Below are 22,598 nucleotides of genomic sequence, written 5' to 3' on the forward strand. Positions count from 1 at the left end.
AGTCCTGAGCAGGAGCCCTCGGACCCATCTCTGCCCAGACTCCTCGGACTCGCCACTGAAGACTGAAGGTGCCCAGGGCCCTAGAACCCAAGCCCTATCCTCCAATACCTAGATGATCTTCTTCTCCTTTGTAGCCCCTCACTCATACACTCTCAACAACATACAATACAACGCCTCAACTTCCTAGCCGATTAGGGGCTCTAGGAGTGTCTCCTATTAAGGCTCAACCTTCCCTTCCTGAGGTCACCTATCTTAGAGTTCTCCTTACATCAACAGACATAACTACTGATAGAAAGTCCCTTATATCTGCCCTACCACTTCCTACATCAAAAACAAAAATTCTGTCCTTTTTGGGCTTGGCTGGGTATCTACGCCTCTGGATCCCCAATTTTGCCCTCCTAGCACAATCTCTATACCCAGCTACCGGGGAAGGTGGGGGTGGGGGGGTGGGGGGTGGGGAGGGGTGGCGCGATCTTTTGGAGCCTCTTGAGCCAAATACTTTTAAGTCAAATGTCTGTTCGGGCCTTAATGCTCTAAAACAAGCTATTCTCTTGGCCCCAGCTTTAACACTGCCTGATCTTTCTCGCCCTTTTATACTCTACACACTGAGAGACATAAAATTGTCCTAGGAGTCTTAGGACAGATGCAGGGCCCTTCCTTTGTCCCCATTGCTTCTCTGTCCAAACAACTGGATACCACCATACAGGGATGGCCAGCCTGCCTGCGTGTTCTGGCTGCAGCTACACTTCTCACTCAAGAAGCAAAAAACTTACTTTTGGGACACCCACGGTCATTCGCTCACCACATGACCTTAAGGACTTACTCTCACACAAGGCCATGGCTCTTCTATCACTTTCTTGTATCCAACTAATTCATATCACCCTCCTAGAATCTCCCGAGTTCTCTTTTGAACACTGCCCTACTGTTAACCCCGCCACCCTCATCCCTAATTCTTCCGAGCCTCCAATTCACACTTGCAATGAGACATTAGAAGACTTCATACCTCACTTCTCCCATATCTCCTCAGCCCCTTTAAATAACCCTGATCTTACTTGGTATATCTCTATTGCTCCTAACAATCAAACCCTCCTATCCCACTAATCCACAACAGACCCAAAGAAGCAATTCAATTCATTCCCTTATTGATAAGCATAGGAATAGCAGCAGGGATTGGAACAGGAACTGCAGGGCTCATGACCTCTTTAAACTACTATCAGTCTCTCTAAGGATCTCACTGAAAGCCTGAAAGAAGTAGCCACTGGCCTTATCAGTCTCCAGGGCCAACTAGATTCCTTGGCAGCTGTGGTCCTTCAAAACAGAAGAGGGTTAGACCTTCTCACAGCAGATAAAGGAGGCCTATGTTTTTTTCTAGACAAAGCCTGCTATTTAAAGTCTGCCACTGTTTCCCCATCTATTTGCCATGAAATGATGGGACCAGATGCCATGATCTTCGTTTTCTGAATGTTGGGCTTTAAGCCAACTTTTTCACTCTCCACTTTCACTTTCATCAAAAGGCTTTTTAGTTCCTCTTCACTTTCTGCCATAAGGGTGGTGTCATCTGCATATCTGAGGTTACTGATATTTCTCCCAACAATCTTGATTCCAGCTTGTGCTCCTTCCAGCCCAGCGTTTCTCATGATGTACTCTGCATATAAGTTAAATAAACAGGGTGACAATATACAGCCTTGACGTACTCCTTTTCCTCTTTGGAACCAGTCTGTTGTTCCATGTCCAGTTCTAACTGTTGCTTCCTGACCTGCATATAGGTTTCTCAAGTGGCAGGTCAAGTGGTCTGGTATTCCCATCTCTTTCAGAATTTTCCACAGTTTTTTGTGATCCAGTCAAAGGATTTGGCATAGTCAATAAAGCAGAAATAGATGTTTTCTGGAACTCTCTTGCTTTTTTCATGATCCAGCAGATGTTGGCAATTTGATCTCTGGTTCCTCTGCCTTTTCTAAATCCAGCTTGAACGTCTGGAAGTTCACGGTTCACGTATTGCTAAGGCCTGGCTTGGAGAATTTTGAGCATTACTTTACTAGCGTGTGAGATGAGCGCAACTGTTCGGTAGTTTGAGCATTCTTTGGCATTGCCTTTCTTTGGGATTGGAATGAAAACTGACCTTTTCCAGTCCTGTGGCCACTGCTGAGTTTCCAAATTTCCTGGCATATGGAGTGCAGCACTTTCACAGCATCATCTTTCAGGATTTGAAATAGCTCAACTGGAATTCCATCACCTCCACTAGCTTTGTTCGTAGTGATGCTTTCTAAGGCCCACTTGACTTCACATTCCAGGATGTCTGGCTCTAGGTGAGTGATCACACCGTTATTATCTGGGTCGTGAAGATCTTTTTTGTATAGTTCTTCTCTGTATTCTTGCCACCTCTTAATATCTTCTGCTTCTGTTAGGTCCATACCATTTCTGTCCTTTATCGAGCCCATCTTTGCATGAAATGTTCCCTTGGTACCTCTAATTTTCTTGAAGGGACTTTGGCCCATATCCTATATCAAAAAGGCTGGAATGTTAGGGTTCACAAGGGGCTCATAGCATACAATTAAATTATGGCCCATCGTGGTGACCTGACAAACAAGGGATGAAGTCACAGTGGCCACATTGCCCTGGTGGGCATCCTGTTTTTCCCTTAAGGTGATACTGTTTTTCCCTGCTGGTGCCAGTTTCTCAAGATTACGTGACCACCTGACCATGAGACCCCTTCGACTACATGACCATCCGACCGACCATGAGATCCCTTCACTACATGACCACAAGACCCCAGCTGTGGGCTAAAGATAAACTGAGGCCCCCTCCCTGCGGGGCACAATTTCCCATCAATAGGGTATAAGAACGGTTGGCTGTGAAGGGAGGGCACTGGTTTCTCTCTAAAGCCAGTCATTTTCTTTCTTTCTTCCTATAATAGGTCTTTCTCTGCCTGAATGCCCGGCTCACCCTCTTTTTCTCTGCTTGCCTTACAGCACCCTCAGTGGGTCTGCCAATCAATATGCTCTGTCTTCATTTAGCACAAGGCCCAAGCTGGACCAATCAGATTACCTTCCAGGAATATGAATCTTGAGTGCTCTGATGGGAGAATGGGAGATGACTGGGGATAATGGATCCTGGTGGAGGTGTTCTGAAGAGTCAATTCTGCTGCTTGCAGCAACAGAAAATTAACCTATAAAGAAGCTGGCACTTGGAAAACAACATGCAATCATTCATGGGGTAAGACACAAATTAAATGCTTTTTCGAAAAGACTAAAAGGTACCCATATTTGATAAACTTCTCAGCCATCAGCCCCCAACCCAGCATTCATTCTCATATTCAATCTTCCTCTCTCTTCCCTCTGCTCTCCCCCAACCCACTTTTCTCGTCTATTTCTCTTCATGGTCACTATTATGTTTGTATCCTTCCAGGATTCTTATTTTGGATCCTGACCCCTATGGTGAAGATATTAGGAGAGGGGCTTTGAGGAAGTGATTAGGTTTTGCCCTCATGAATGGGATTCAATCTCTTTTATAAAAGGACTCCAAAAAAGTTTCCTTCTACTGTGAGGGCATCAGGAAATGGGTCCCTACTAACACAGATCTTTTGGCACCTTGATCTTGGATTTCCCAGCCTCCAGAACTGTATGCAATTAATTTCTGCTTTTGTAAATCACTCAGTCTATGGTCCCAGGTGGCACTGCTGCTGCTGCTGCTAAGTCGCTTCAGTCCTGTCCGACTCTGTGCGACCCCAGAGACAGCAGCCCAGCAGGCTCCCCGGTCCCTGGGATTCTCCAGGCAAGAACACTGGAGTGGGTTGCCATTTCCTTCTCCAATGCATGAAAGTGAAAAGTGAAAGTGAAGTCGCTCAGTGGTAAATAACCCACCTGCCAATGCAGGTGACCGAAGAGACACGGTTTGATCCCTGAGTCAGGAAGATCCCTTGGAGAAGGGCATGGCAACCCACTCCAGTAGTCTTGCCTGAAGAATCCCTGGACAGAGGAGCCTGGTAGGCTATAGTCCATGGGGCCACAAGGAGTTGGACACTTAGCAGTCTATGGTATTTTGTATATGTTGTTGATGTTGTTTAGTTGCTAAGTTGTGTCCAGCTCTTTGCGACCCCATGGACTGTAGACTACCAGGCTCCACTGTCCGTGGGATTTCCCAGGCAAGAATACTGGAGTGGTTTGCCATTTCCTTCTCCAGGGGATCTTCCCAGATCAGGGATCAAACCCGCGTCTCCTGTGTTGGCAGGCAGATTCTTTACCACTGAACCACCAGGGAAGCCTCATTTTGTATATAGAAAGTGATGGAATTTGTATTTACATATACACACACATACATCTATAATGTAAAAAAATATACATATATAGTATTTTCTGTATATATATATGACTTTTCCATTCATCGGATACTACTAAGGTTGTTTCCCTTTTAAAAATTTTTTATGATTAAAAAAAATATTATTTAGCATTCATTGCTGGGTCTTAGCTGTGGCATGTGAACTCTTTAGTTGTGGCATATGGGATCTAGTTCCCTGACCAGGGATGGAACTTGGGTCCCCTGCATTGGGAGCTCAGAGTCTTAACCACTGAACTGTCAGGAAAGTCTGACATTTTTATAACCAGTTTTGGTATAATTATTTTTTATATTCTGGGTACCTCTTACCTGTTTCTTAATGTGTTTAAGACACTTAATAACATTTGAAATTTTAGGTCTGCAACTTTAATGAAATGTTTAGATATATTTAAATCTGATCAGTGTTTACAAGAGAAAGGATATCTCATTTTAGAAATTCTTAAGTATTTATTATTTGCACATCTATGAATAATTAGAGGAATGTTGGCTACTTAAGGAATGTTGTTTGGTTTCTTAAATTAATAAATTGAAAATTAATCAAAATCCAAATGAGTATTTTTCTCCCAGCCCTTAAGCCCTTTGGACATAAGAGAATCTATCAACACAATAATCTTTTTTACTCTGAGATTCTGAGAAAGAGAGTCATACAAATTTTGGTATTGAGCAGCAATTCATTTTATTAAATTTAATACATTTATCAAATGTTTTCAGAGTGCTATAAAACACTGTTCCAGGCACTGTTTTTATCCACTGGATTAGGAGTAAGACGATCCATGTTCTAATGACATTCCAGTCTGAGAAACTCTGAAAAATTATCACTTATTATCATGTCTAAGCTTCAGTATCTCTTTTCATATAAGAAAGGCAACATCACCTGGTTGGAGGAACCAAATGAATTAACATATGTAAAAGGGTAATATCTTGCCCTCCTAGACAGAAATAAGTCATAACGTTAAGTTTCTGAGTAAGTAAACCACTCCTATAACTCCCTAGAATTTTGATGTAATAAATACATTTAGGATTCACTTAAATTAGAACATGCTGAAGATAACAAAGGACGAGAATGAATTCACACCAGAATGACATAGTTTACTGTATGGTTAACATAAGCATAATCATTTATGACCCTAAGGATAGATAATAGATTCTAATTTTATGAAGAACTGGTGAAAATCCATGGCCGACTGGTCTCCTTCAGTTCAGACTTCTGAAATTGTCCAAATTCTGCTTATCTTCTTCTGAAAATCCTGTACTGCTCTCCTTTCCCTGTGTGAGATACACTGCCTTCTGTTCAAGCCTTTAGCACTCTTTGTGGATTATTCAGGTTTTTTTTTTTCTTGGTTGCATACTTTGATCAAAGGCTTCACCAACTGTAAATTAATCATTACTTCTTTTAACCTATACCTCTGCTGTCTGAGACTTCATCTTGCCTCACTGCCTCTTCCCAAAACCTGAGAGCTCTATACTCTGCCTCTTCAGGGCAAATAAATCTTACATGTTAGTCCCTTTGGTGAAGAGACACTTTCAGAACTTATCTGTCTTAAAAATTGATCTCCATTACACAGGTATTTAAACATGATATTACTGGAAATCCTCCCTCATTCCAGTATCTCAGGGTTTTATTAACTATTTCATCCACTGATGTGTGGGACAAAAATGTACCTGAAAAGTTTAACTTCCACAATGAAATGATTTCATTATTTTCTTGGTTTTTAGTGTTTTAATTTTTTTAAAAAAAAATTTACATCGTTCCAGCTTTGACTTAAGGCCTATGATATCTAGTCTCTCACAGGGATAAAGAAATGGGGAAGTCTTTAGCTAGGAGATACGTCAGATGAAAGGTGAGAAAGCAAGGGGACTGGGGAAGGAAAAAAAAAAAAAGCAAGGGGACTGGATTCCAACTTGGTCTCATGGCTTCTTCAGCCAAGACTGAGAAGACCAAGAGAAAAACAAAAAGCCCAGAAACAAGCAGCTCCCTAGATGTAGCTATTCATGGTTTATGACGGTTTATATTTACAATGCTTTGTAACATCAAACTGCGATTTCTGTCAAACAAGGCAGTGATCATAAAATTTAACCACCTTATTCCTTTTGGAAAACGGTGGTACATAAATATATTTCAATAAATAAAGTGAATTATTAAACAAACTAGTAACACTTACTTGCATGTGTGCTCAATCATCTCCGACTCTTTGCAACCCTATGAACTGTAGCCCACCGGGCTCCTCTCTCCATGGAATTCTCCAGGCAAGAATACTGGAGCAGGTTCCCTTCTCCAGGGGATCTTCCCAACCCAGGGATCAAACCCACAGCTCCTGCATTGGCACGTGGATTCTTTTCCACTGAGCCCACCTGGAAGGCCCTATGCTTCCTTAGTTGTTTATATAAACCAATAAGGCTCTTTCCTGGTTCTTTGCCTCAGCGTGGCACCACCACTTTACCCTCTGGTCCAGCCCCTACTTCTGACTTCCACAGTGATACAGACAGGTGAAGGGATTCTTATAAAGTCCCTGTCAGTATAAAATAAAACCTCCTCTCTATTTAAACCTGCAAATGTAACAGAAATAACAATTTTGATTCAAAAATATACATTTGCCACAGGGAAATTTAAAACTACAATAACAGGATAGAAAAGTAGATTTCTCTGAATCACTTTTCAAAGTTCACCAATATGACCCTCAGTCTCCTCTAAGACTCATCTTAGAGATCCCAGGACCTGTTTGATGAAAATAATGGAAGGATTCCTAAAAAACAATATTATTATTGCCATATCCTACCACATGGCTTCTCAAATGATGGTACAGAAGACTTAGATGGTACACCAATGAATATTTTCAACTTCAAAATTATATATTTATTTTGATGGAAATTAGAATATAATTTAGCATATAACACTCACAATCTTCATAAATAATATTTCCTAGGACAAGGCTAAAAACCCTGAGTCCTATTAAAAATATTAACTAACATTAAGTATGATAAAATTGGTAAAGGATACACACAAATGACTTTAAGTTTGAGAAATATTGCTCTTTTCTATTTCAAATTTATGTGACTGGTTATACTACACAATAGCCTCAATTAATTAATGTTTATATAATTTAAAAACTGTATGCTATAAAAATCACAAGGGAATAATGATAGGTCATTGCCTACAGGATATCTGGTCATTAAAAAAAGGTTGGAACATGATTCCTAATATAATCTTGTTTATAAAATATTTTCATTATGTATAACTTCTCTTGGGAATATAATATGCTAAATTTAAGGTCTAAATTTATTTGCCTTCTATGCATTAAAAGTTTATTTATAAGCTTTCTTCCCACTATGAATAATCTGATATTGAACAGGATGAAAAGGTCTAACCCCAATTTTCCTATATTTATATATTCATATGATTCCCTTACCACCCCCACCACCCCCATCAGGACAAAGCTAAAAATTCTGAGTTATGTGCTGTGGAGTACGGGAAGGACTGTGGCTTAAGGTTTTCTCACATTTATTATATTCACACAATTTCTCCCGGGTGTGGATTTTCCTATGTTGATTAAGGTGTGCACTCTGGCTGAAGGCTTTTTCACATTCATTACATTTATAAGGTTTCTCTCCTGTGTGAGTTCTCTCATGCTGATTAAGATGTGTCCTCTGGCTGAAGGCTTTCCCACAAAAACTACATTCATAAGGTTTTTCTCCAGTGTGAAGTCTATGATGTTCAGTAAGGGATGTGATCCGGCTAAAGGCTTTACCACACTGATTACATTTATAGGGCTTCTCTCCAGTATGAATTCTCAGATGCTGAGTAAAGGATGAATGTTGACGGAAGGCTTTCCCACATTCATTGCATATAAAAGGTTTTTCTCCCGTGTGAATTCTCTGATGTTGAATCAGGTGTATTCTCTGGCTGAATCTTTTCCCACATTCATCACACTTATAGGGTTTCTCTCCTGTGAGGACCATCTGAGGTTGAGCAAGAGATGAGTTCTGGCTGAAGGCCTTCCTGCATTCACTGTGTTTCCCTTCAGTATGAATATGACCAGTAAGAAGAAGATGTTGATTGAAGATTTTTCCACACTCGTTATATTCATAAGGATTTTCTCTTATGTAGTTTCCCTGATAGTAAATCAGGTCTGAATTATGTTCGATGCTATTTCCTTGTATGTCAGAATTAAGGGGTATTTTCATTGAAGGAATTCTCTGTTGCATAAGAAGGTCTGAGTTTAGATTATAGTTTTCCCCAAATCTACTACATTCAAGGCCTCTCTCCTGTGTGATCTTTTTGTGGGTAAAAGATACTTGTCCTAAGTATCTCTGCTGGTTTTCTTGGTTGAATTCTAACTGGTAATCAAAATCCCAGAGTCCACCTAAGATGGAGTACCAGAAACTGTCTCCTGTTAGTCTCTCCATTATCATGTCATGGGTTTGATTTTCATCAGAAATATTATGGTTTGATTTTTTAATTTCTGGTCTATTCTCCCCATCTAAAAGAAATTCAGAACATATAAACACTTCAGTATTCTCTGTATGAAAAAGAAACTGTGGTATGGTATATAACCAAATGAAACTGACTGCAGTGCAGACAATGAAAATGTGGCATTGAAAGTTTTGAAATAAAGCCATGTAACAAAGGGAAAGACTATAAGAGGATGACAAGAAGCAGTGAGAAGGGAGAGATTTTAAAATATGAGTGGCAATCATAAAAAGAAGAGATCCATCAGGAATATACATAATTGGGAGAAAACGGAAAGGAGAATAAGAAATATCATAAGAAAGTCTGTGCTCAGAGGTGAGAGACAGAAAAGACTGTGCTTAGAGAACACAGGGCCAAGTCCAGGACCTTCTCAATCTCACCTGTGGATTATTCTATTGTAGTGCCCACTATCTGCTTATTTCAAAAGTATTTCTTCCTATTTTAAACTTTTGTTTAAAATGATAAAACAATTACTAGATTTTCAGCTGTGCTGGGTCTTCATTGCTGCATGTGGGCTTTTTCTAGCTGTGCTAAGTATTGTATTAGTTGCTGAGTTGTGTTCAACTCCTTTCAACCCCACGAACTGTAGCTCATGTAGCAAGTGGAGGTTACCCTAATTTCCTTGTCTCTAATCCCACTCCCATTTTTTTAGAACCTTGCCCATCTTTTCTATTTTCTACTTACACTCTCCCTGATCCCTTCCATTCAGCACTTTAAACAAGCTGGAATCATTCCTTCTTAGAATGATCCTGTTTTGACACTACCTTCTAGTCTAGCCACCTGGTTCACCTGGTAAATAATCTTCCTGCAATGTGGGAGATCTGGGTTCAATCCCTGGGTTGGGAAGATGCCCTAGAGAAGGGAATGGCTACCCACTCCAGTATTCAGGCTTGGCAAATTTCATGGACTGTATAGTCCATGGGGTCGCAAAGAGTTGGATACAACTGAGCCACTTTCACTTCTTTCTAGTCTAGCAGTCACCCTCTTTGTTTGCTTCACCTTCTCATTTGAGCTTCTTGTAAGAAGTACCATATATGTACTAGCTATACTGTTATTTAGTTTTTGGCTGTACCAGCAGCATGTGGGACCTTAGTCCCCTGACCAGGGATCAAACCCACACCCCCTGGACTAGAAGTATGGAATCTTAACCACTGGACTGTTAGGGAAGTCCAACTACAAGCTCTACTTTTTTTTTTTTTTAAACCTCCTGTTTACTCAGCAGTGTACAAACTGATTGTTTTGCTAATTACTCCCCTGTCACTTCTCTCATTAATATCATTCCTAACCTTTTCATTGCTAGATCCATCAGACATTTTCCATGTCTCACCTTAGCTAGGAAGAGAATTTCTAGATATTAAATAGACATCAGCTAATGTCAAAGACAATGAGACAAGCAATACCCCAGAGGGCACATCAGAATGAGGTTGCACAAGCCAGATCATTCTATCTCAGTTCCTCCATCAACAGAAACATTCTACCACATCCTTGTAAGAGAAACAATTGATTGTGTCTCAGGGGAAAATGCAAAAATGCAAGCAGTCTCCTTGGAGGACACTGCTAGGCTGCCTGCCCTGACAAGAAGGATACAAAGAAACCACTTATACAACCTCATTTGGTCAAGGACCAAAAGCCTTGACCACCCAGGTACAGCTGATAATGAAGTCTAGAAATTTCTTTTCTACTCTGGCCATGTTGCACAGCTTGCAGGATCTTAAATTCCAAACCAGGGACTGAACCTGGGCCCTGTCAGTGAAAGCACCGAGTCCTAACCACTGAACTGCCAGGGAATTACCTGGAAATTTTCTTGAGTGTAGTAATTATTTTCTCGAGTTGGGAGTCTCTGGGCAGGGACATAATGGGAGACAGTATGGCTCCTTCACATGGCAGCATATGTACCTGTGGGAAAGAACAGCTCAGGTTTCTGTGTGGGCACCTACACTGGCAATTTGCCTGAAAAGGGAGTTTTTCATTTTCCTTCTTTAGTTTCCTATTTTCCAGGTTCCAGGATAGGAAGCTTTGTGAAAATAATGTTACTCATCATTGTCAGGAAAGGTGCTTAGGGGTTCTTGACAAACTGTTTTAATTATCAGCCTCTAAACAGGGTTTAGAGCACTGGGGTGCAGCACCTGTCAGGCTAAAAATTTAGGTCCAATGAGGCTGAAAAAGGAATAAGTTTTCCTACCTAAGATAACCGAGAGCACTATAAGCAAGAAAGACAACCGAATCAGAGTCAGCTTCAGAAAGCTCAAGTTTGAATGACAGAAAACCAAGCCCAAATGATGAAACAAGGTGTCTGAGCAAAGAATCAAGATGGGGTACATTAACCTGGCTTAATGACTCAGTATCTGGCACATACCCATCAGTCCACTGTTTCCTAATATAACCAGGCAGTATGCCCACAAAAAGGAGCTAAGATTTAGGAGTTTTGGGTTTTTTTTGGTCAAGAAGTCTCACTTAGTAGGATGTTTTAAAGCAGTAGAGAGTCAATAGGTCCAAGGTTTGAAATACTTGATTAAAATGACAATATGACATTCATAAACAAAAATACAATCTAAACTCTGGGAAGAGAATGTACATGAACTACTGAGGCTAGAAATGTAGAAATGGAAAAATGACATAGAGAAGCTACTTAAAAGCACAGTACTGAAGAATGAACACCAAGTCCATAAGAAATATGTGCCTTTAGAAGAATAAAGAGTGAGAGAAGGTATTTAAAAGAGCAGGTAGGATAGCTATGATAGATTCATGGTGATGTATGGCAGAAACAAACACAGTGTTGTAAAGCAATTACCCTTGCTTTATTAAATTACCCTTGCTTTATTAAAGCAATTACCCTTGCTTTACCCTTGCTAATTTATTAAAAATAAATAAATTTAAAAAAAGAACAGGCTGGGAGACAAGAGAGAGGCTACAAGAGGCAAGAATGGTGTGAAAGCCAAGGTGCGAGACAATTTTCAAGAGTCAAGTCAACACAGTCAAATGCAACATGATCATACAACATGATAATGGTGGTTTGTTTTAGCCACTGGACTTGACTGGAAGGAAGTTAGTGGTAATCTCCAAGAAAAAAATTTTAGTAACATAAGTATGACAGGGATCCTATCACAAAGGTGAACAAGAGACTGAGAACGAAGGCTACGGATTTTAGACAACTTTAACATGTTTGATAATAAAAAGAAAAAAAATAATGAAAAATAGGTTAAAATGGTAGAGGGTTTTTGGTATGGAAGAGAAAAAGATTTAAAGAATCCTGAAAGGATTATAAACAAAAAAATAGTAAGAAAGTGCTTTGTGGAGATTTGTAATATCAAGGTATTTATGAACAAACTAAAACTTTCAAAATAATTTTTGTGTTGTGCAAATTTTTAAAATAGTAAGTATATATATATTTTGTCTGTTTAATCAGAAAAAAATAGTCATTTCTACTTTGGAAAAATGTCAAATATGAACTGAAATTTTTAAAAGGCCTCTGCTGCAGCTGCTGTTTAGTTGCTAAGTCATGTCCAACTCTTTTGGACCCCATGGACTGTAGCCCGCCAGGCTCCCCAGTCTATGAAATTTCCCAGGCAAGAATACTGGAGTGGGTTTCCATTTCCTTCTCCAGGGGATCGTCCCAACCCAGGACCAAACCCATCAAAAATGCCTTGATATCCTTTAAATCCCAGAGGGAGATGTTCAGATGTTAATACTCCATTAAGTATTTCAAAAGTGACTATTTTCTTTCACTGAGTCACAAATACTCAAATGTTCTCTTCTCACCTGGATGAGTGTCTGGTGGGCTGACTCTTCCCATCATCCACTGTTCCTCCTGCTCCAACTGAGTGATCACCTCTGGCTTATACAGTTGATGCCCTGTTCAAGAGGAAAATGTGTATCTTAGAATTTTACACAGGGAACAAAAATCTCAGAACTCATTTCCAAACTTTTTTATCTTTAGGGTCTTTGGATTTGGAAAGGGGAGGCTTCTGAGGCAGCAAAATAAAGCTACCCATCTCAAAGTCAACACATTTCACCAGAGGAAAAAGCAGGAAACAGAGGTCTCTTGTCTCCAACTGATTGGCTTTCTTCCATCCTGGCCTCATGCTTTCTAACTGTGGTGCTGAAGAAGATTCTTGAGAATCTCTTGGACTGCAAGGAGATCAAATCAGTCAATCCTAAAGGAAACCAACCCAGAATATTCCCTGGAAGGACTGCTACTGCTGAAGCTGAAGCTCCAATACTATAGGCACTTGATGAGAAGAGCTGACTCACTGAAAAAGACCCTGATGTTGGGAAAGACTGAAAAGAAAGGGAGAAGGGGGCAACAGAGGATGAGATGGTTAGACAGCATCAATGACTCAATAGACATGAATTTGAGAAAACTCTGGGAGATAGTAAAGAACAGAGGAGCCTGGTGTGCCGAAGTCCATGGGGTCCCAAAGAATCAGACACAATTTACAGAGATGCCCTCCTTACCCAGTGCAACCAGATTCCTATAGTTTTCCAGCATCACATCTCGGTAGAGGTTCTTCTGAGCAGGGTACAGCTGGTCCCACTCTTCTCTGGTGAAGTCCACAGCCACGTCCTGGAATGTCAGTGATTCCTGAAACATCAAGTATATCCCTGCTCAGCCAGAAACCTTTTTGTTTTTCCTTTACAGGGGCCCTTAAGGGAAGAGTCAAAGGTGGTGCAGTAGACAAAGGATCCCTGATTCCTTCTAGTGGTAAAATACTGAGCTGCTCTGCTTCCCCAGCTGATATAGGGAGGCAGTCTGTCATGTTCTGCTCTGTTGGTAAAATCCTTAAGTGCTATGCTTGGTTCCCTTTAATGAAAAATGGCACTTAGACCCCAAGATCTGGGCACTAGCTGCATCCAGTGATACTGGAGTACCATTTCTTCTAGGCCCTCTCAGGGGTCATATCTAGGAAAGAGGGGAATATATACAGTGATGTACGTATACACACACAACTCCATATCTAACACTATATTTACTGATATTTATTAAAACCCATAGGTCAAGAGAGTGACTGGTTAAAAAAAAAAACAAAACACCAGGGGTCCATACTGATATCTCTAAATCTAATCCAACATAGCAGGGTTCATTCTATCCTCTCTTCTCATATCTGTAATTCCCTTCTCTGACCCATATCTCTCTGATCTTATAATTCCCTTCAAGAGAATGTCAGAAAAACATCTACTTTTGCTTCATTGACTATGCGAAAGCCTTTGACTCTGTGGATCACAATAAACTGGAAAATTCTTCAAGAGATGGGAATACCAGACCACCTTACTTGTCTCCTGAGAAATCTGTATGCAGGTCAAGAAGCAACAGTGTGAACTGGACATGGAACAATGAACTGGTTCCAAATTGGGAAAGGAGTATGTCAAGGGTGTATATGGTCACCCTGTTTATTTAACTTATAAATAAACAGAGCAGAGCAGATCATATGAAATGCCAGGCTGGATGAAGCACAAGCTGGAATCAAGACTGCTGGGAAAAATATCAATAATCTCAGATATGCAGATGATACCACCCTAATGGCAGAAAGCGAACGGGAACTAAAGAGCCTCTTGATGAAAGTGAAAGAGGAGAGTGAAAAAGCTGGCTTAAAACTTAACATTTAATAAACTAAGATCATGGCATCCAGTTCCATCACTTCATGGCAAATAGATGGGGAAATAATGGAGACTGTGAGAGACTATTTTCTTGGGCTCCAAAATCACTGCAGATGGTGACTGCAGCCATGAAATTAAAAGATGCTTGCTCCTTGGAAGAAAAGCTATGAAAAGACACATTACTTTGCTGACAAAGGCCCATCTAGTCAAACTGAAAAGTGAAAGTCACTCAGTCGTGTCCAACTCTTTGCAATCCCATGAACTATACAGTCCATGGAATTCTCCAGACAAGAATACTGGAGTGAGTGGCCATTCCCTTTAGCGGATATTCTCAATGCAGGAGTTGAACTGGGGTTTCCTGCACTGCAGGCAGATTCTTTACCAACTGAGCGATCAGGGAAGCCCCCATCTAATCAAAGCTGTGGTTTTTCCAGTAGTCATGTATGGATGTGAGAGCTGGACCATAAAGAAAGCTGAGCACTGAAGAACTGATGCTTTTGAACTATGGTGTTGGAGAAGACTCTTGAGAGTCCCTTGGACTACAAGGAGATCCAACCAGTCAATCCTAAAGGAAATCAGTCCTGAATATTCACTGGAAGGACTGATGCTGAAGCTGAAACTCCAATACTTTGGCTACCTGATGCGAAGAACTGACTCACTGGAAAAGACCCTGATGCTGGGAAAGACTGAAGGCAGGAGGAGAAGGGGATGACAAAGGATGAGATGGTTGGATGGCATCACCAAGTTGATGGACATGAATTTGAGCAAGCTCTGGAAGTTGGTGATGGACAGGGAAGTCTGGCGTGCTGCAGTCCATGGGGTCGCAAAGAGTCAGATACAACTGAACTGAACTGAGTGACTAAACAATAACAACAAAACTATGGACAATGTGTTTATTTATTTGCTCAATCCTAGATTGTAAAGAAAGTGGTTTTGGTATTGCTAACACATGTGCTGTGCTTAGTTGCTCAGTCGTGTCTGACTCTTTGCAACTCCAAGGACTGTAGCCCACCAGGCTGTTCTGTTCATGGGGATTCTCCAGGCAAGAATACTGGAGTGGGTTGCCTTGCCCTCCTCCAGGGGATCTTCCCAACCCAGAGATTGAACCCAGGTCTCCAGCACTGCAGGCAGATTCTTCACAGTCTGAGCCACCAGGGAAGCCCAAGAATACTGGAGTGGTAGCCTATCCCTTCTCCAGGGGATCTTCCCGACCCAAGAATTGAACTGGCGTCTCCTGCATTGCTGGGAGATTCTTCACCAGCTGAGCTACCAGGGAACATGCCTCTGCACAGAACAAGCCTACAAATGAGAGTTCAGTATTGAGAATTGTTTTGCTTTTAGCCTGAGGACATAGAGTACAAGTTATGATTTAGTTTCAAAAGTTAACGCATTTTCAGTGTGGTTATATCAGTAATTTGAAATACAGTTGGGCTCACTTATTTCTGTTTATTTTCAATTTTAAGCCCTCCTTGCATACTGCCCACCTCCATTCCCTCTTTTTCACCCCTTTTCCATCTAAGTCTTACAAGTAACCAATCTCATTAGATGCAAGTTTATCCTTTCAATGTCTCTTTTCCCTCAAACAAACATTGGATTCATTTATATATTTTTGTTTCCCCTTCTTTCTTGTACAAAGTAGCATATTATGGTAATCTTTTGCTTCTGATTTTTTTCACTGAACACTTTACACTGGAAATCCCTCCACATCAGTTCATAGATTTCTTCCTCCTCCTTTTTTTTTTTTTTAATAGCTGTGTGGTATTGTGTGACTGTCTCACAATTTATGTAACCAGTTTACTAACAGACATTTTAGATATTTTCTACTCTCTTGTTACTATAAATCATGCTGCAATGAAATATCTTAAAAGTATATTATTTTGCTATTGTATGTAAGTCTGTCTCTAGAATCCATTCCCCAGGAGATGTCTGGCAAAAGAGTATATGAATCTGCAATTTTGACACATATTGTCAAGCTGACTTCAGTAGGGGTGGTATCAATTGTGTCATTATCTACTGCTGTATAACAAACCACCTCCAAATTTAGTGGCTCATAACAATAACAATCATTTATTTTATTCACAGAATCTGTAACATGGGCAATATTCAGCAGGAGCAGCTCATCTTTGTTCCATTTTGTTTCAGCTGGAAGGCTCAACTTTGGGCTGTAAGATTCACTTTTTAAGAGGCTCATTCATGTGGCTGGCAAGTCGGTGCTGGCTGAAAGTTGGGAGCTCAGCCAGGTGCCTTCGGTCCTCTCCATACAAGCCTGTCCACAGGCTGCCTGGGCTTCCTCATGGCATGGTAGCTGGATGCCAAAAGCAAAATTCCCAAGAGAACCACCTTTCTTCATCCAGCCTCAAGAGTCACGTGGTTTCAGTTCCACCACAGTCACAAGCCAAATCCAAGGGGAAGGAACACAATCGCACCTCTCCTGATAGAGTAGTTAAATCAGTATAAGAGGAGCCTATGGAATGGGAGAAATTGTGCCATTTTCAGGAAGTACAACCTGCTACTGTTTACCCTCTGAAGGTAAATATTCACATCCCTTCCTCATGTAAATTTCACTCATCTTCCTCAAGACCCCTACGTTTGTTGCCATTATGGCATCAATTTGAAGTCTGGGATCTTATCATCTACACCAGGTCCACAGGCAGATGAGGCTCTTGGAGCATAGTTCCTCAGGTACAGTTCCTTGAAAGCTTTCTCTCTATTTTTCTTTCTGTGAGCTGAAGAAATAGGCATTTGGCCCCACCCTTTATCCTTCACAAACTCAAAGTAGTGGGAAACTCATAGAAATAACTGCCACACACACTCCCATTTAAGTAAACAGCAATTCACAGCAATTCTATAATGTAGCTGAGCTGGGCACATGTTGAGAGGTGTGAATGAGAAAGTTATTTTAAAACTCAATAATTCCTGGCTCCTTTATATATATATTTTTGATGTTTTAAAAAATTGAAATACTGTTGATGTACAACATTATTTAAGTTACAGGTGTTCAATATAGTGATTCACAAATTTTAAAGGTTATATTCCATTTATAGTTATTATAAAATATTGGCTATATTCCCTGTGTTGTAGAATCTTGTAGCTTATACATAATAGTTTGTACCTCTTAATCCCCTACTTCTTGTATTGCCCCTCCTCTATTCTCTCTCCCCACTGGTTCTCACTAGTTTGCTCTCTATATCTGCAAGTCAGCTTCTTTCCTGTTTTATTCACTAGTTTGTTGTATTTTTCAGATTTCACATAAAAGTGATATCATACAGTATTTGTCTTTCTCTGACTTATGCCAGTTAGCATAATGCCCTCTAAGTTCATCCATGTCACTGCAAATAGCAAAATTTCATTCTTTTTTATGACTGAGGGATAATCTCATTGTATACATACACCACATCCTTATCCATTCATCTCTTCATGGACACTGATGTTGCTTCCATGTCTTGACAATTGTAAATAATGCCTCTTTGAACACTGGGGTTCACGTATCTTTCTGAATTTGTGCTTTAGTTTTTTTGGGGGGTATATACCCAGGAGTAGAACTGCTGGGTCATGTGATAGTTCTAGTCTTAGTTTTTTGAGAAACCTCCATACTGTTCACCATAGTGGCTACACCAATTTACATTGCAACCAACAGTGTATGAGGGTTCTCTTTCCTCTACATCCTCGCCAAAATTAGTTATTTCTGTTCTTTTTGATGGCAGCCATTCTGACAGGTGTGAGGAGACAGCGCACTGTGGTTTTGATTTGCATTTCCCTGATGATTAGCGAGGTTGGGCATATTTTCATGTCTGTTTCCTTTATATGTAACGGTTTTTTATCTAGTTTATCTTTTCCTCTCACATTTTACTTTAACCAGCCAGAAGCTGACAGCTGGCACTTTTAATCTTCTACTTGAAAATCTCCTTAAATATATCACTGAGTCCATTAAGTATAGTTCCTATTTTTCTTGTTACTGAAAGTGACAATGTTGACCAAAATTCCTTCTTCAAGTGTCCCCTTTGGTTCACGACAAGATTTTCCTTATTATCCTTTAAGTCCTGTGAAAGGTTCTTTAGGGCCCCACTAACTCTCCTGGAGGCCCTTTATGATTCCGAAAATAATCTTTTCCTTTCTGTCTTCTGCCCTTTGCTCAGCTGGCTCTCTCTCTCTCTCCTGTCCCTCTCTCTTTCTCATCAATCTTTTCTTTTACAGTTTCTAGATTCTCAAAGGAATATAGAGAAATAAAGGAATAAAGGTTATAAAGGAATTCCCAAATTATTTTCTTGTGTAACTTTTGTGGCTTAGTTTTTCATATTTAAATATTTGATCAATTTGAAGACTGTTCTGATGTAAAGTATGAGGTATGGATTCAACTTTACCTTTTTCCACATGGCTCCACAGAAATATCATTGATTATCAAATAAACCATCTTTTCACCACTGGTTTGAGATGTGACCTTTATCATACGCAAAATTCCTATTTGTTCAACAAATATTTATTCAGTGTTTCCTATGTGTCACCTATAGGGCTTGAGATATACTAGTGAACAAGAGAGACTAAAATTCTCTTCCTTTATGAAACTTCAGCAGGGGAAAGTAGACAATAAACATGATGACTGGGTAAATTATAGAGTATGCTATTAAACAATGCTTGTTCTTTGGAAGAAAAGCTATGACAAACCTAGACACCATACTAAAAAGCAAAGACATCACTTCACTGACTAAGGTCCACAGAGTTAAAGCTATGGTTTTTCCAACAGTCATGTACGGATGTGAGAGCTGGACCATAAAGAATGTTAAGTGCTGAAGAATTGATGCCTTCTAACTGTGGTGCTTGAGAAGACTTTCCTGAGAGTCCCTTGGACAGCAAGGAGATCAAATCAGTCAATCCTAAAAGAAATCAGTCCTGAACATTCACTGGAAGGACTGATGCTGAGGCAGGCTTAATCTGTGGCATTAATTTGCCACATTAAATTGTGGCAGCAGAGGTCCTCAGGAATATTAATAATTCCATTACCTCCAAGTGGTCAGTGACATGGGCATCATTCATTGTTTGAAGACTAAATGGCAAGTGTTTAAATGCTAGCGAGCTGTTTCAGGGAAGGGTGATTTAAAGAATCCGCCTGCCAATACAGAAAACGCAGGAGATGTGGGTTTGCTCTCTGGGTTGGGAAGATTCCCTGGAGTAGGAAATGGCAACCCACTCCAGTATTCTTGCCTGGAAAATTCCATGGACAGAGGAGCCTGGTGGGCTACAGTCCATGGGGTCACAAAGAGTCAGACACGACTGAGCACACACACATGCACTATTAAAAGACAGTCTACGGCTTCTTGTGTTGCCTTTACAACATCCAGGACAGACATGAATCTACAGGCTTATAAAAATGCTGAAGGAGAGAAGAGCTATAAAGAGGTATGGAAGGTGCGTGGGAAATGCCACATACAGTTATGTCACCTCTGTCACAAGAATCTCAAGGGCCCTGGACTTGGGGAGCTTAGTTCTGAGAATTGAAAAATAAAAGTACCTACATTCTGCAAACCACCATGGCATTTCAGAGGAGAGGACAACAACCTACCTGGGGCTTCCCTGGTGGCTCCGTGGTAAAGAACCTGCCTGCCAATGCTGGAGACATGGCTTTGATTCCTGATCTGGGAAGATCCCACATGCCTCGGAGCAACTAAGTCTGTGCACTGCAACTATTGAGCCTGTGCTCTAGAGCCTGGGAGCTGCAACTATGGAGCCCATGTTCCCTAGAGCCCATGCTCTGCGACAAGAGAAGCCATCGCAATGAGCAGCGTGCACACCGCAACTAGAGTAGCTCCCACTTGCCACAGCTGGAGAAGAGCCCCCACAGCAACAAAGACCTAACACAGCCAAAAAAAGAAAAAAACAAAAACCCCAAAAATAAAGTTATTAAAAAAACAAACAAAACTGAACTTACCTGAGACATGACTGTCTGTGATCCAACATTCATTTCCTTCTCTGTATTTCCTTCTTGGGAAAGTGTGGCATCCTGAGAGGGCATTCCTGAGAAAAGAAGAGAAGAATCTTGTCAAGGAATGATATTAAAGCTCCACCTAAATCTTGCACCCTTTGTCTTATATCAGGATAGCAGATGGTTTAGAGAGAAGCCCTGTAAGACATAAGCCTAAAGGCTGGGTGACATAACTCTGACACTCCTGTTCCTCTATTACACTGAGAAATTTAAAGTATGGCTGTCTCTCTTCTGTGGTTCAATTCCCCTTGTTGTGACATATGGGAAGCTCAGGGGTGCTCACTGGTTTTTAGCACTAGCTACTCACTTGGGGGGGGGGCAATTTTAAAAAGATGCCAGTGCTAAGCCCCTCTTCCCTGAGATTTGGATTTAACAATCTCAGGTGAACCTGGGCAACAGCATTTTAAATTCTGAAGTCTCCAAATGATTCCAAGTGGCAGATGAGAACCACTGAGAGGATGTGATCCAGAGAACTTATGTTGAGGAGTTATTCTTACTCTTTAAGGGCATAAACTCATCCCTAAACTCAAAGTCCAGGCATCTCCTCTACTCTCTTTAAGATGATCCTTCTATTCCACTCCTAGGCATATACCATGAGGAAACAAATACTGAAAAAGACATGTACATGTACAATGAACATGTACCCCAATGTTCATTGCAGCACTGTTTACAATAGCTAGAACATGGAAGCAACCTAGATGTCCACTGACAGATGAATGGATAAAGAAGTATATGTGGTGCATATACAAATGGAATATTACTCAGTCATAAAAAGAAATGCATTTGAGTCCGTTCTAATGAGGTGGATGAACCTAGAGCCTATTATACAGAGTGAAGTAAGTCAGAAACAGAAAGATAAATATCATATACTAACACATATATATGGAATCTAGAAAGATGGTACTGATGAATTTGTTTGCAAGGCAGCAGTGGAGAAACAGACATAGAGAATAGACTTATGGACATGGGGAGAGGGCAGGAGAGGGAGAGACGTATGGAGAGAGTACCATGGAAACTTATATTACCATATGTAAAATAGATAGGCAATGAGAATTTGCTCTAAGTCTCAGGGAACTCAAACATTGGCTCTGTATCAACCTAGAGGGGTGGGATGGGGAGGGAGATGGGAGGGAGGTCCAAGAGGGAAGGGACATATGTACATCTATGGCTGATTCATGTTGATGTCTGAGAGGAAACAACAAAATTCTGTAAAGCAATTATCCTTCAATTAAAAAATCAATTAATTTAAAAAAGATTAAAAAAAAAAAAAAGATGATCCTTCTACGGCTTCTGTGCTGGCTCATTGGTAAAGAATCCCCCTGTTAATGCAAGAGACACAGGTTCAATCCCCGATCCAGGAAGATCCCACATGCTGTGGGGCAGCTAATCCCGTGCAGCACAATTACTGAGACTGTGCTCTAGAGCCCATGAGCTGCAACTACTGAGCCCACATGCCGCAACTACTGAAGCCTGTGCACTACAGAGCCTCTGCTCTACAACAACAGAAGCCACCGCAATGAGAAGCTCACGCACTGCAACTACAGAGTAGCCCCTGCTCGCTGCAACTAGAGAAAGCCTGCACACAGCAAAGGAAGACCCAGCACAGCCAAAAATAAATAAATAAATAAACATTGAAAATTATTAAAAAGATGACACTTCCAATACAGAAAGGAGATTTCACTCTTTCCATCTTTCAGAATGTTCACCTTCCTTTTTGAGTACCTGGATTCAGTCCTCCACGAGGATGACTGCACCTCTTTGCAGTCCTTCAGTTGTAATGTCACCAAAGGCTTATTCTCTTCAGGCACGACAGTCAGGAGACATACCAGTTCTAATAGCTTCAGCAGCCCTGTCAGTCCCTGAAGGCTGATTTTCCAGTGCCTTAAAGGCAACAGCCAGTCGCAGGTATTAAAGGTGCCTGATCTCATGAGAGGGTCAGGAGCCAGTGGATATCCATGAGAGTGATTTCTGCTTCCCAGGGCAGCCACTCTCAGGATCTTGCCTTGTGCATGAAGAGTTGAGATGTGGAGGTTCCTGAAGTTGGCTATTACACTGTTTTTGTTGTTTTTTTCACTAAAGGCATCAATTCTATATGTACATACGTCACTAGGATATTCGAATCTGCCCCCAGGCAGAGATTTTGAGAGATACAGTTTCAGGCTGAGCACCTGTAATGAGATGCATCAGAGTCAGCAGAAGAACTGCAGCAGTGTTGGTCTCCTAGAG

The 22,598-nt window shown here is 40.8% G+C and overlaps 1 protein-coding gene across 1 annotated transcript in view; it reads right to left on the bottom strand.

Annotated features, from left to right (window-relative positions):
• Positions 1 to 22,598, bottom strand: part of MRPS17 (mitochondrial ribosomal protein S17) — a 36,575-nt gene that overhangs the window by 10,716 nt on the left and 3,261 nt on the right. Inside the window, exons 2-4 of the mRNA XM_052635538.1 lie at positions 20,319 to 20,404; positions 13,256 to 13,382; positions 12,560 to 12,652 (exon numbers count right to left, since the gene is read on the bottom strand). Of these exons, the coding sequence (XP_052491498.1) occupies positions 12,560 to 12,652; positions 13,256 to 13,382; positions 20,319 to 20,402 (304 nt within the window). The 5' untranslated portion in view covers positions 20,403 to 20,404. The remainder of the gene's footprint in view (positions 1 to 12,559; positions 12,653 to 13,255; positions 13,383 to 20,318; positions 20,405 to 22,598) is intronic.

The sequence above is a fragment of the Budorcas taxicolor genome, chromosome 2, assembly GCF_023091745.1.
Source record: "Budorcas taxicolor isolate Tak-1 chromosome 2, Takin1.1, whole genome shotgun sequence".
Taxonomy (NCBI): Eukaryota; Metazoa; Chordata; class Mammalia; order Artiodactyla; family Bovidae; genus Budorcas; species Budorcas taxicolor.